The sequence below is a fragment of the Ipomoea triloba genome, chromosome 9 (genome assembly GCF_003576645.1).
Source record: "Ipomoea triloba cultivar NCNSP0323 chromosome 9, ASM357664v1".
Classification (NCBI taxonomy): Eukaryota; Viridiplantae; Streptophyta; class Magnoliopsida; order Solanales; family Convolvulaceae; genus Ipomoea; species Ipomoea triloba.
Window position 1 is genome coordinate 28,377,102 of NC_044924.1, and position 11,518 is coordinate 28,388,619.

Sequence of the window (11,518 nt, forward strand, 5' to 3'; positions counted from 1 at the left end):
ATTAGTATTGCTTAATAAAAAACTGTGGCATTTGAGCATGATTTTAGGTCATGCATTTTATTGTTAGAATGCTAGTTTTGGAAATAGAATTAACTTTAAATTATAATTATAATATTTGCCAACGATGAACTTTTTTTTTTATATTTATTTTAATTTGCAAATATTTGGAGAAGGAAAATGACTTGAAATATATATTGTGCCCTTATTTTTAACCGTCCAAACACATATTTAACAAAGAGAAAAAATTGTCGCTTTCAAAATAATTGAAGAAATAATATGAATAATAAATAATTTATGCAAAAAACACTATTGAGGGAAAAAAAAATGTCATTTTCCCTGGTTTCTATATTCACAAAATTAATCCCTTATGTGATGTGTCCTCTCCAACTGCACTGCAAAAATCTTGTAGTCAATAGATGACGCCGTTTTCCCATGCACTCGATCGTCTGTGCTCACTTTTCTTGCCGGAAAATTTTCAGTGATGTACGCATATACTCATACAAGTTGTATACACCGTTATGTATATAGGTATTATGCTGCATATCTTCTATGGAGTAGCTCATTGTTAAGATTGGTAAGGGTAGGGTTCTGACTTATGAACCATTTATCATATTTCTATTCTCTCACGTTTACTTCCACTTTGCGTCAGTTGGAATTTTCTTTTTAATCTTCATAGTTCTTTGCTAGCTTGATTTCTAAATGTACACATTTCTGATCATTGATTTCAAAGTTCAGGGGTTTCTTAATAACCTTTTTTTTTTCACAGAAAGGGGGAAAGAATTACCAATTCGGATGGCTGGGTTTTGATTTTTGAATTGAGCTTTGCATTGTTCGATTGTTGAAAGGAGGAGAGGAGAAAAAAATTATTGTATATTTTTATAATTTCTGGGCTTTACTTTTGTTGCTAATACAATCATTACAATTTAAAATCTTTTGGCTTTAAAATCTTTTAGCTTATTTGTTTTGGTTGTTGAAATTGGATTTTAAGAAAGTTTGCAGAGATTGCGGGATGTTGATTGTTGAGCTTCTGTGTGAGAATAGAAAAGAATTAAAGTTAGAAATGAAGTGGAAAATTTTGCAATTTGTATATTTCTGCAGCTTGAGTGCAAAACTATACTGTGAAATTTAATAGTTGAATGACTTGTGTAGCCCATGGAGTGAACTAGTTAGGCTTTAGTTTTATAGTCTGCATTCTAAGTTCAAAAAGGTAGGATCGAATATGCAAGGCTCCTGCATCATGCAGTTTTCATGGCTTCAGAAAGAATAATTATGCAAGCTTACTTTGTTTTGATTTTGATTTTTATTTTTTTCCTCTATGGCTTGAACTGGCAATGCAATATACAATGAATGACCATTGACTTCTGCTTCAAATCCAACCTTTAGAATTTAGGTAAATAAATTAGTGTCATTTTGTCCACTAGTCTCTGCTTAATAACTTCTCTATGATTATCTAGTACTATGTATCCATATTGACAAGTGTTTGACATTGATTATATAATTTTGTTGTTCACCAGAGGCACTTCTAAATCCATTTTAGGCCCTATCATCTTGGATAGTTCCACGCACTAACTTAAATTTTGAATTGGCAGTAATTAGTAATTTACTTAGGTCAAATATGATTTGATTTATTTGACGCAATTAGGGCTATACTCTCTCACATAACCTTTATTTGTGATGAGCACAGTAAGGGTGTGTAATATTGCTAAGAGTCTTTAAAAACTTTCTTTTCCACATTAAGGAATTCCACTTTCTTGTTGAACTTAGAGAATCAGGACTTGATTTGCAATAGATTCATGACTTTGTTGTACTCATTACAGAGCAAGGATTCTATGATAAAGCAGTCTGGATAAATGATCCTGCAGTGCCTTAGGATAATCCCTCAACAGTTGAATCCAGAAGTTGACATCAGTGATTCGTGGATTGTTGTCAGTCAGAGTTACTCCCCAACAAGGGACTAGCAGTTGAAGGGGCAAACAGTCATTCATTTTCTTCACTTGAAGTTCAAACATCTTTTGCCCTGGTTGAATGCCATGAGTTTCCACTTGGTACCAGTGCAATATACTGAGTGGCTTGTAGACAATGGGATTACAAAACCTGTTGACTATAATGAGATACATGCTCCATCAGTTGGCATTGGCAGCATGAGTATGGCTAGAAAGCCAATAGAGAGTTCCACTAAAATTGATTCCTCATTGGGGTTTTCCATAGTTCACTTTGTTAAGGGTCCTGGAGTAGGCCTAACTGCAGAGGAATTATAAAGGTTAAAGTCAGCCAGGTGAAGGAAACTGATCAGTCCATAGCTGTGACAACAGGTGATACCTATACCATGGGTATTACTGTATTAGTAGTGCCTTGTCAGCTACTAATGCTTTTAGCAATTCAAATGAACATTCACAATCCTCAGGGCTCTCTGTCAAGGGAGTTGATAATAACATGATATTATTAGCACTCAACAAAGTGAATGTTGTTTAATTTACAATCAGCTACAGATTCTAGGAGAGTATGTGTTCTTTGTCAATTAATTTTTCTCTCATTAAGGATGCAAGAAATTTTGCATCACAAGGGCTAACCTTTACCAGAGAGGTCAGTAACACTACATGTCAATCATTCAGGAATAATGCTGCTATTTTGATTGGGCAGTCATTGCGGCTTGATTGAGAGTTCATTAGATAGTGGGTAAATCCTCAATAGACCAGTTGAGTTCACTGCTAAAATTGGTCAGTCTTCAGGTAAAAGATCTGAAGAAGGTGATAGCTGAATTAAATGCCTACAGGCATACAAATGCTTCACAAATTACTGACAGCGATAAGGCTGTTCCTAAGAAGGATAAAGAGCAAGTAAAAAGCTTCTCAGTTTCCCTTCAAACTTTAAAAGATTGCTATTGACTTGCATGTTTGATGGTGCCTGTCAAGTACATTGCCTCATGGGAGGTAAATCTTTGTGTTCATGAGTTCATCATTTAAAGAAAACTCTCCTGAGGCAATTTTCATTTTTTATTTTTATTTTATATTTTTTGCATGGTAGAAGAAGGTTTGTGGTATTATAAAGGGTTCTGGTTATCTCTGTTGACTGTGGCTGTCAATTGTGTAAAGTCTCAAGGTTCTTTTTCCACAGCCACCTTTGTTATTTCAGATTCATACTTCTGATGGTTTATTGATCTCATGTCCTGTAACATTGTTGTAGGCCATTGGCACTTAAAGTTTGAGCATCATACTTGTAGCAAAACAGAATACCCTAATAATAATCACATATATTTTGAGAATGAGAAGACAATTTGTGGGATAGTTCAAGAGCTGCAGAGTACACTTCAAAATTACCTATTTGGATTTATTCCGACAGTTACAGGATTACCTATTAACCAAAAAGCTTTTCATACATGGAAAGGTTTGATACATTAACTTTTGTTACTAAGCTCCCTATTATTTGTGAAGCCATTCATGGTAGATCTTGGAAACATATTATGAATTTAGTGATGTTGTTCTCCTAACAGAAATTGTAGCAGCCTTGAACAAGAAATGTAAATTCCTTATAATTGTTTGCATTTTCTCCTATAAAGAGAATGCTGCTTTACTCATGTCTAGTACTTTTAATGTACTAAACATCTTCAGTAAAGGTTACAACTGAAGAATAATGTCAATTCTATCCTACAGTTTTGTCTTTATCAACACTCTGTTGACTCTGTTCTATAGAAGGATAGATAGTGATGATTTCATGCGACAGAGTTTCCTTCTCACTATTTGCACTTTTCATTTGCTGGTCTGGTAGTGATTGTTCACTAGATGTTGAATTTTGATCATTACTTTTCCCCCACAGGACCATATAAAGGCCTATAACAATGATAGCAGCACCAAGAACCCTGCAAAAGTCTCACATTAGCTTATGAATTAAATGTAAGGTGTCATTATGGTAAGGGAGAGTGTTCTTTTACCTCCCTAGGAACATTTGTTCTCGTAAAATGATTGAGCTCATTACAGCTACAATAACCATGCTCAATGGATTGAAAGCAGTTACAAAAACAGGCCCTCTATCTTTCATTATGACTCCTTGAATATAATAAGCCAGCCCTGAGCAGAATACTCCCTGCACAATCACAATTCAAACTATGATGCATAGACACAGAGAGTTTATATGCATAAAATTTTTGTTTTGTGAAGACCCTTCTATGTTCTTTTTTAAATTTCTTTTGAGAGAATCAACTCAATCTTGCCTCAAAATAAAAATATAATCATTTAGAATTGGTGATGAATAGGGACTATATGAACCAAAAGTTAGAGCTTGCCTCAATCTTGCCTCACATGATTTTTTTTTTTTTTTTTTTTTTTGAGAACACATGATTTCATTCTAAGAAAGTGGCCCTTCACATCCTAATGCATCATAAGTGCATAAATGAGGGAAAAGAGGATGCCTACTTAAATTTCAACAGAATACAATAAATCTGAGATATTGAATTCCAATTTCATTTTTAAGCATTTCATGAATTAAAATTGTAACTCACTAGAATGTTCTATACAAGTCTTTTAGTATCAGTAATGCTTACACTGTAAAGAGCAGCAAGAAATTTGGTATCCCAGTTTATGGACCAAGCTGCAGTGTTCCCTCTCTCCATTACTAGTGCCACAATTCCTCCATTGGCAGTTCCCAAAAGGCATATCCATGCAGTAAGTGAAAGCTCTGTGGGATATGATCTCAATGTGATTGCCTATGAACACATTGCAGAAGTTAGTACTTTTGAATTCGATTCTATTACTCATGTTAGAAAATTAGGTGTGGCTTTTACTTGTAAAATCACAAAAAAGGCCCAGCTAAAGCAACCAGTGGTGATCATTAGAGCTCCTTTGATAGAATGTGCTAGATCTATCACACCACTTTGATGATCATGAGTGGTTGTTGATTTGGTCCAAAACAGTTGAACGATAGGTCCTCTTAAAAGTGTCATCATCATGGCTCCTGCTACAGTAGCAAGCGTACCAAAAATCTTTGCTTGGCTACGAATACTTTTCATCTTCACCTTCTCAAGCCTAGGCCAATCATGGAAAAAATTATTTCAATACTGACAGCTATGGTGATCTTATCTCTATGTGTAGTAATTTGAATTGTATGTGGTTTTTAAATTTATTTAAGCCTGCATAACTATAAACTATGCTTCTTGTTGTCTAAAAGTAAAAATGCATTTTGTTCACCTGAAGATGCATGCCATTATAAATGTTATGGCAGGAAGAACATTGCACATAGCAGCTGCAAACGTGGCTGTTGTGTATTTCATCCCTATAAAATACAGGTTCTGGTCGATTACTGGCCTGTTATTGGAGGAAACATAATAAGTTTAGAACAGATTATTTTGCATGAAAAATGTCTGAGAAAAGGGTTTAGGTTTCAAAACTTACTCCAGTATGCTCAGAAGTACAAGCTTGGCAAAAATTGCGAGTGTCATTTTTGGCCTCTGTTTCCTGTTGAAAATGATTTTAGTTATGTAAAAACACAAACTCACAGATACATGAAATTTTTACAGGAGATATGTGATATGTGTGTTTGTTTGTGAAGAGAGAGAGAGAGAGAGAGAGAGAGAAAGAAGAGATACTTGTCTAGAATTATAGCAAAAGGAGCTATGACCAAGGTGGCAACAGCATGTCTATAAACAACAAATACATAGTTGCTCATCCCCTCATTCAATGCAACTTTGGAAATGATATCCATGCCAGCTAGACCAAATTGCAGGAAAATCACTGCAAGATATGGTTTTCCTCTACGAAAAAATTCATTCATGGTATTCATTGTTGTGTTGCTTCAAATGTTTGCTCTAGGATAAGAATGGGATACTACAAGGAGTTCATAGAGCTAAAAGATGGTAGGCTGGTGGATGTCTATATATAGTGAAATTCTGTCTTGGTTATGGCCAACTTCTTAGTGCTTTTTTAAAATTTTATTTTAAATAAATTTCTCCTCTTTTTATTATTATTATTATTATTATTATTATTATTATTTTTTTTTTTTGTAAAATCTTTTTTTTTTTGTTTGTAAAATCTGAAGATTCCATAAATGTTATTTATAATTAATAAAGCCTTCACTACTCTTTAAATATGTGGGGATATGGTCACCCTACTAATGACTTGCTAATGTCAACTTTTATTAGTTGATAACTATTGAAGTGGAGTTGCTTTTGCTGAGCTCAAATGTTGTTATAGAACACTATCTGATTGCCCCATTTTTAAAAAAAAATGATTTGAGACTTTAGAGTCTTGTACTTCAAAAATACAAAATTTGCACATATCCTTGACATAATATTCTCCTGGTAAAATAGATAATTAGAGTCCTTTTCAATGTTCTTGATGTGATCATTATGTGGAGGATTGATTCCCAAGATATACATGGATTGGCTGCTTAAAGAAACTGCACATTTTGTTTGCTCTTCATCCCTGGAAGTAAAGAATTTGCAAAACACAATCTACGAAAATATCAGCTGGAAGTCCCGTATAACCTTTTGGCCATTTTGTTTTCATACGCTTCCTGACCAGTCAAATTTCATCTCTTAATGATCTTTTGTAAATCTCTCCCACTCTATCTGTTTTTCTTTTTCTCTTTTTTTTTTTGTAGGGAATGAAGATAGGATTTGAACCCCAGCCTAGCACCTAGAAGGGTAAATTGCAAATCTCTTTGCTATTCCTTTTATTCCATACTATTTCATGTGCTTAATCTGTTGGTTTGTGCTTTCTGCCCTGGCAGTGCATTACACGGTGTCCCATTTATGCATTGTGTGACAACACCTTTCCAAAGGAATCAGGGTATTTTTTGCATATTGTAAAATGCAAAGAATCATTAAATGATGGGTTTGCTGATGATAGGTATGTTGCTAATGATTTATACGAGCACTGAATGTGTGATTTAGCCTCACAAGAATCATTGCCGTTGCTCTTCTTGTTGTTTTTATGATGTCACGCAGTTTGTATAGGAAGCTGCAGGGTGAGTGCACAAAACCATTGGCAGTTTCTTTTCTCAGTATCTTTCTCACACAAGCAAAAGGAGATGGGTTTTTTATGCACCTTTTCTACAATCTTTATTGCAGTTTTCGTGCAGGAAACGTTATTTTGGCAACCTTAGCCTTACCTTTCTGGTCAATATGATGAGCATTACAAAGTGATCAAAAGTTTTTATAACATTTGCTTTTCTGAATCATCTTTTATTGGTGAATGAACAGGCACTGCAACGGCCTATGCGTGACCCTAGCCCATTTAAGTGCTGACATCGGTATGCTCCCGAGTTTTTCTACTTTAATAATTGTGTTCTTTTCACCCAATTGGATATCTTTTTGCATATGCATTGTTCTCTTCAATCAACTAACCGAGTAGCAGGCAGCTGCACTATGAAAATATTTTAAAGATTTGGACATTATTGAGACCTTTTTTTTTTTTTTTTATCTTGCATCAAGCTTTTACAATTATTAGTCCAGTAAAGGTCATACAATTTTTATTATAATGGTAGAGTGATGCTATATGATCAAGCTTTAAAACAGAAAAGAAGCAAATAATAAAAAGTGAATAATGGAGATATTAATGTATGTGCCTGTCACATTAATCTTTTTTATCAGATTTATTAAGATTGTACAACTATTGAAAATTACACAGCAAATTGTTTATTATTATGTGGACCCAGGTCCATATTGTAAGGTGGACCCGAGTTCGAAATACACAATTTACATACTGAATGTTCACAATTTATATACTAAATGTTCACAATTTACTTAACTGAAGTAAATTGTAAATATTAAGTATGTAAATTGTGACGAGTCCACATTGCAAGGTGCTCGGTCCATGGTATTAACTATTGAAATTACACACTAGTGGTCCTTTTGTAACAGATAACAGAAATCCCAATGCAAAGTCATTGTTTTCCCATTTCTAAACAGTGGGATCAAGATATATCTGATCTCATTAATTGAGAGGATTTTTATTTCTCGTATTCTTTATTCTTTCCATTTTCATTGCAAGGGTAGTGTTATTATATTGGAAGTGGATAGAAGTGGGTTCTTTTTCACTCAATATTTTTGATGAAACTCCAAGGAAAGTACCATTTGTGTCTATTAATCATAGTTTCGGGGACAATGGTTGCTTTGTTCTAAAGGGAAGGGGTGAGTCCACATTTATAACTCAAACATCAACCGTTGTTATAAACTAAGATTGGGCTATAATGCACATGGGTCAAATCATACTAAAAGATTGGATCCAACCAATTAGTTAGTGTAACTCGTGGCCTTAAAAATCCATGTAATCTCTCTTATTTGATCAATGTGGGACTCTTAACACTCCTCCTCAAGTGGACAACCGGGTCATTTTGAATCTAACTGGTTGACACTTGAAATTGGATCGGACCCGCTCCTGAAACGAAAGCTCTGGACGCCACCGAAGTAGACCAAACAAGCGGGCTTACGAAAGCTTGGACGGCCACTAATACTCATAACCGGGTGTCTGATACCCTGTTATAACGCACATGGGCCAAATCACACTAAAGGATTGAATCCAACCAATTAGCTAGTCTAACTCATAGCCTTATAAACCCATGTATCCTCTCTTATTATTTTTATCAATGTGGGACTCTTAACAATGGTTAATGTGGGATTTGCTTATGGTGTCAAGGCAATTTTAAGCAAAGTAAAAAATCATCATTTTGGTCTCAATTGTTTTCTAACTGTCAATGTAGTATCTAGTTTTCAGTTTCATCCAATTTGATTCTTGAATTGTTTAAAGCTTTGTCAATTAAATTCTTTTGGGGATTGAATTGACGAAATTTTAAAAATTTGAAAATTGCCATTTTGGTTCCTGAAAGAGTTTAATTGACAAAATTTTAAACAAATTAAGGATTAAAATGGTTGAAATTGAAAACTATAGACTACATTGACAGTTGGAAAACAATTGGGGGACCAAAATGGCGATTAACTCTAGTATTTATCATTCAATTAATTCCTAGTGGGGCAAAAATATGGTCAAAGCTTGAAAGGAGAATTTAGATTTTAGAAAAAGAAAGAAAAGAGGGTTGATGATAGAGATATGTGTGTATATGTACAGCTTTTCCCAGGAAACAAAGGGCAATAATTTTGTTATCTGCAATGGCTTTTGATGAATGGGAAACTGAGTAAAGTTTGAAAACAAGAGAAGCAAAAAAGAAAGAGGATTTGGAGTAATGGGACAACAATCTTTGGGAGAGTGGAGGTGGTGTCAAGCAGCAATTGTATTTGTCTTTCCCTATAGATTAAGGTTTTGCCTTTGTTGCCGTGGCAGCACTAATATTATAAGAATATTCATGGTGTCAATTGGCCCCTGCAAAATCATCCCTGTCACCCCCACTCAATACACACAACACCAATCAATGCCATATTCTCATTTCCATTTCTGTGAATTTTTCTTAGGCTGAAATCCATTAAATCAAGTTGGGGATGTGTCAACCATTACTTGGACTCTTTTTTATGTCATTCTAACTAGAATTTATTCTTTAATTTTCATGTGCCGTTTGTTTCAGGTTGTCACATCTACGAATTTAACATTCTCGAGAATCAAACTAGGACACAATATTTTAATACCCATGTTATCAGGGTTATGTGATTTAATTTTAACCAAATGCCCCCAATAGGGTTAATTTCAGTTTTTTTTTTTTTTAAAAAAAAAAACTATTGTAATTTTTAACTTTTGATTCTTGAGTTAAGAATTGATCATATTAAATACTTAACTATTAAAATGTATAATTTTTAGACACATTTTCAGTAGTCAGGACAAAATTTTGTAATTTATGATTTATTTTCAAATACAGCATCTAGTACTTTTTTATTGTGAGACTAATTTGGATTTGACATGAGTTCCACTTATAGATTTTAGTCAATTTTGAATTTGATTATCAAAAGTAAAAATGAAAGATCAAAAATTGGTATTAACACTTTTTGTAATTTTAATGTGATAGGCAATTGGATGGGCATGGCAATTGACAATGCTTTTGTTATTTTGCATTTTCTTTTTCTTTTTACAATAAAATGATTTATGAAATGCTAGAATATAAAATTATCTTAAAGTAGGATTCTTGTTGAAATCAATCATGATTCTAATTTTTAGTATCTTTGTCAGACATAGCACATTATGATAATTTTCTTTTTTGGCTCCAGTACATTAAAGAAAGAATGATCTATACAGATAAACCGAATCAAAAATTCTGAGATCTCTTCAATCTCTACGAATAAAATTCTGAGGTCTCTTCATACTGAAAAGTGAAATCAATAAATCAAGCCATACACGACCTCAATGTCAAATCACAAAGACTTGAAAATTATCAGTCAAAATTATATTATTATTGCCTAAGTTACGTTTAGGAAATACTTGGACCGATTCATTGCTTTAATCTATCTTTGAAAAGTTATTTGTATAAGTGTTTGATTGGAAGGAAGGAAGGAATTAAAGAGGAAATGAATTGTAATTTGATGGGAATAAAGTAAGAATTCAAATTACATTGTTTGGTAAAGAAGAATAGAATTATTGGGCATTGAAAGTAAAAAAGTGATATAAAGATTAAAATGTCCTTGTGTAATAATAATAATAATAATCATTAAGGGCAAAAGGGACATTTTCTTAGTTTTTTCCTTTCCCATAACTCCGAATTACAATTCCTATGGGACGGTCCAAGAATTCTAATGGAATTGCAATTCGGTAGAATTGTAATTCCCTCCAACCAAACACTGTAATACAGGTGATCAAAGAATTGTGTTGTAAATGAATTGCAACATATACATCCAACCAAATAGCCCATCGGAGTGATATATAACTTCAACTATAGAAATTTTAACTTCAAGGTCATTTAGATAAATTGTAATTAGAATGATCAAAGTGGTGGGAAATTTTAACCAGAAAGATAGAAGTACAGTGGAAGTGGCATAATTGTTTTGATAATTTGATCTCATCAATTTTTTTTATTTTTTTTTTGCATTTAAAATAATGTTTTAGTCACTCTATTGTAAAATATATAATACATTTAAAATAATGTTTTAGTCACTCTATTGTAAAATATATAGTGTATTATTCTCTACGTCTCAAAGTAATTTTTTTAGTACTATTGACTCTGTTATAATGCAGTAGTCCATATCGTTTTCCCTAAGGCTCGAACTCATTCACTTTCATATGGGAGTGCAATCGGGTGCCACTAAACCACAAGATCTTGGCCAAATAATTAGATTTGATTTAACTTATTTATAACTTAATTTTAGTAATACTTAATATAATTTAGCGTTACTAAATAAAATTAATATAGTTAAAAACTACATCAAAAAATTTTGTTAAAAGCACAAAATACCGAATTTAAAAGTTATAAAAATGTGTTAAATAACATAATTAAAAAAATAAATTAATTTGCCCAATGAATGTTATATATACAATAAATTAATTTTTATTGCAGAAAAGCAAAACCTCGTAAGAGGTAAAGTTTATCCAATCCTTCCTAAAGGTAAGAAAATAAGATCAAAGTTGCTCACGGACTTAGCGTAATGGTTCGT

At 33.1% G+C, this 11,518-nt stretch overlaps 1 protein-coding gene and 1 long non-coding RNA gene across 2 annotated transcripts; one reads left to right on the forward strand and one right to left on the reverse strand.

Moving 5' to 3' along the window:
- The first annotated feature begins 389 nt into the window (after window positions 1-389).
- Window positions 390-1,023, forward strand: LOC116029010. Its single transcript, XR_004100267.1, has 2 exons — window positions 390-574; window positions 767-1,023. It is a non-coding gene; the product is annotated as an uncharacterized LOC116029010 (long non-coding RNA).
- Window positions 1,024-3,354: 2,331 nt separating this feature from the next.
- On the reverse strand, window positions 3,355-5,825 carry LOC116028980 (WAT1-related protein At2g37460). Its single transcript, XM_031270845.1, has 7 exons — window positions 5,579-5,825; window positions 5,385-5,447; window positions 5,181-5,297; window positions 4,778-5,018; window positions 4,538-4,699; window positions 3,929-4,080; window positions 3,355-3,856 (listed from the first exon to the last, which is right to left on the reverse strand). The coding sequence occupies exons 1-7, from the start codon at window positions 5,770-5,772 to the stop codon at window positions 3,640-3,642; spliced, it is 1,146 nt and encodes a 381-aa protein (XP_031126705.1). The 5' UTR covers window positions 5,773-5,825; the 3' UTR covers window positions 3,355-3,639.
- Between the last annotated feature and the right edge of the window lie 5,693 nt (window positions 5,826-11,518).

Bases quoted from the DNA above. Each gene is read 5' to 3' on its own strand.
- LOC116028980 (XM_031270845.1), bottom strand. From the start codon at position 5,772: ATGAATACCATGAATGAATTTTTTCGTAGAGGAAAACCATATCTTGCA. The intron at 5,019-5,180 runs GTGAACAAAATG...TGATTGGCCTAG, and splicing joins ATAATGGCATGCATCTTCAG to GCTTGAGAAGGTGAAGATGA. The intron at 4,700-4,777 runs GTAAAAGCCACA...ATGTGTTCATAG, and splicing joins CCTTTTTTGTGATTTTACAA to GCAATCACATTGAGATCATA.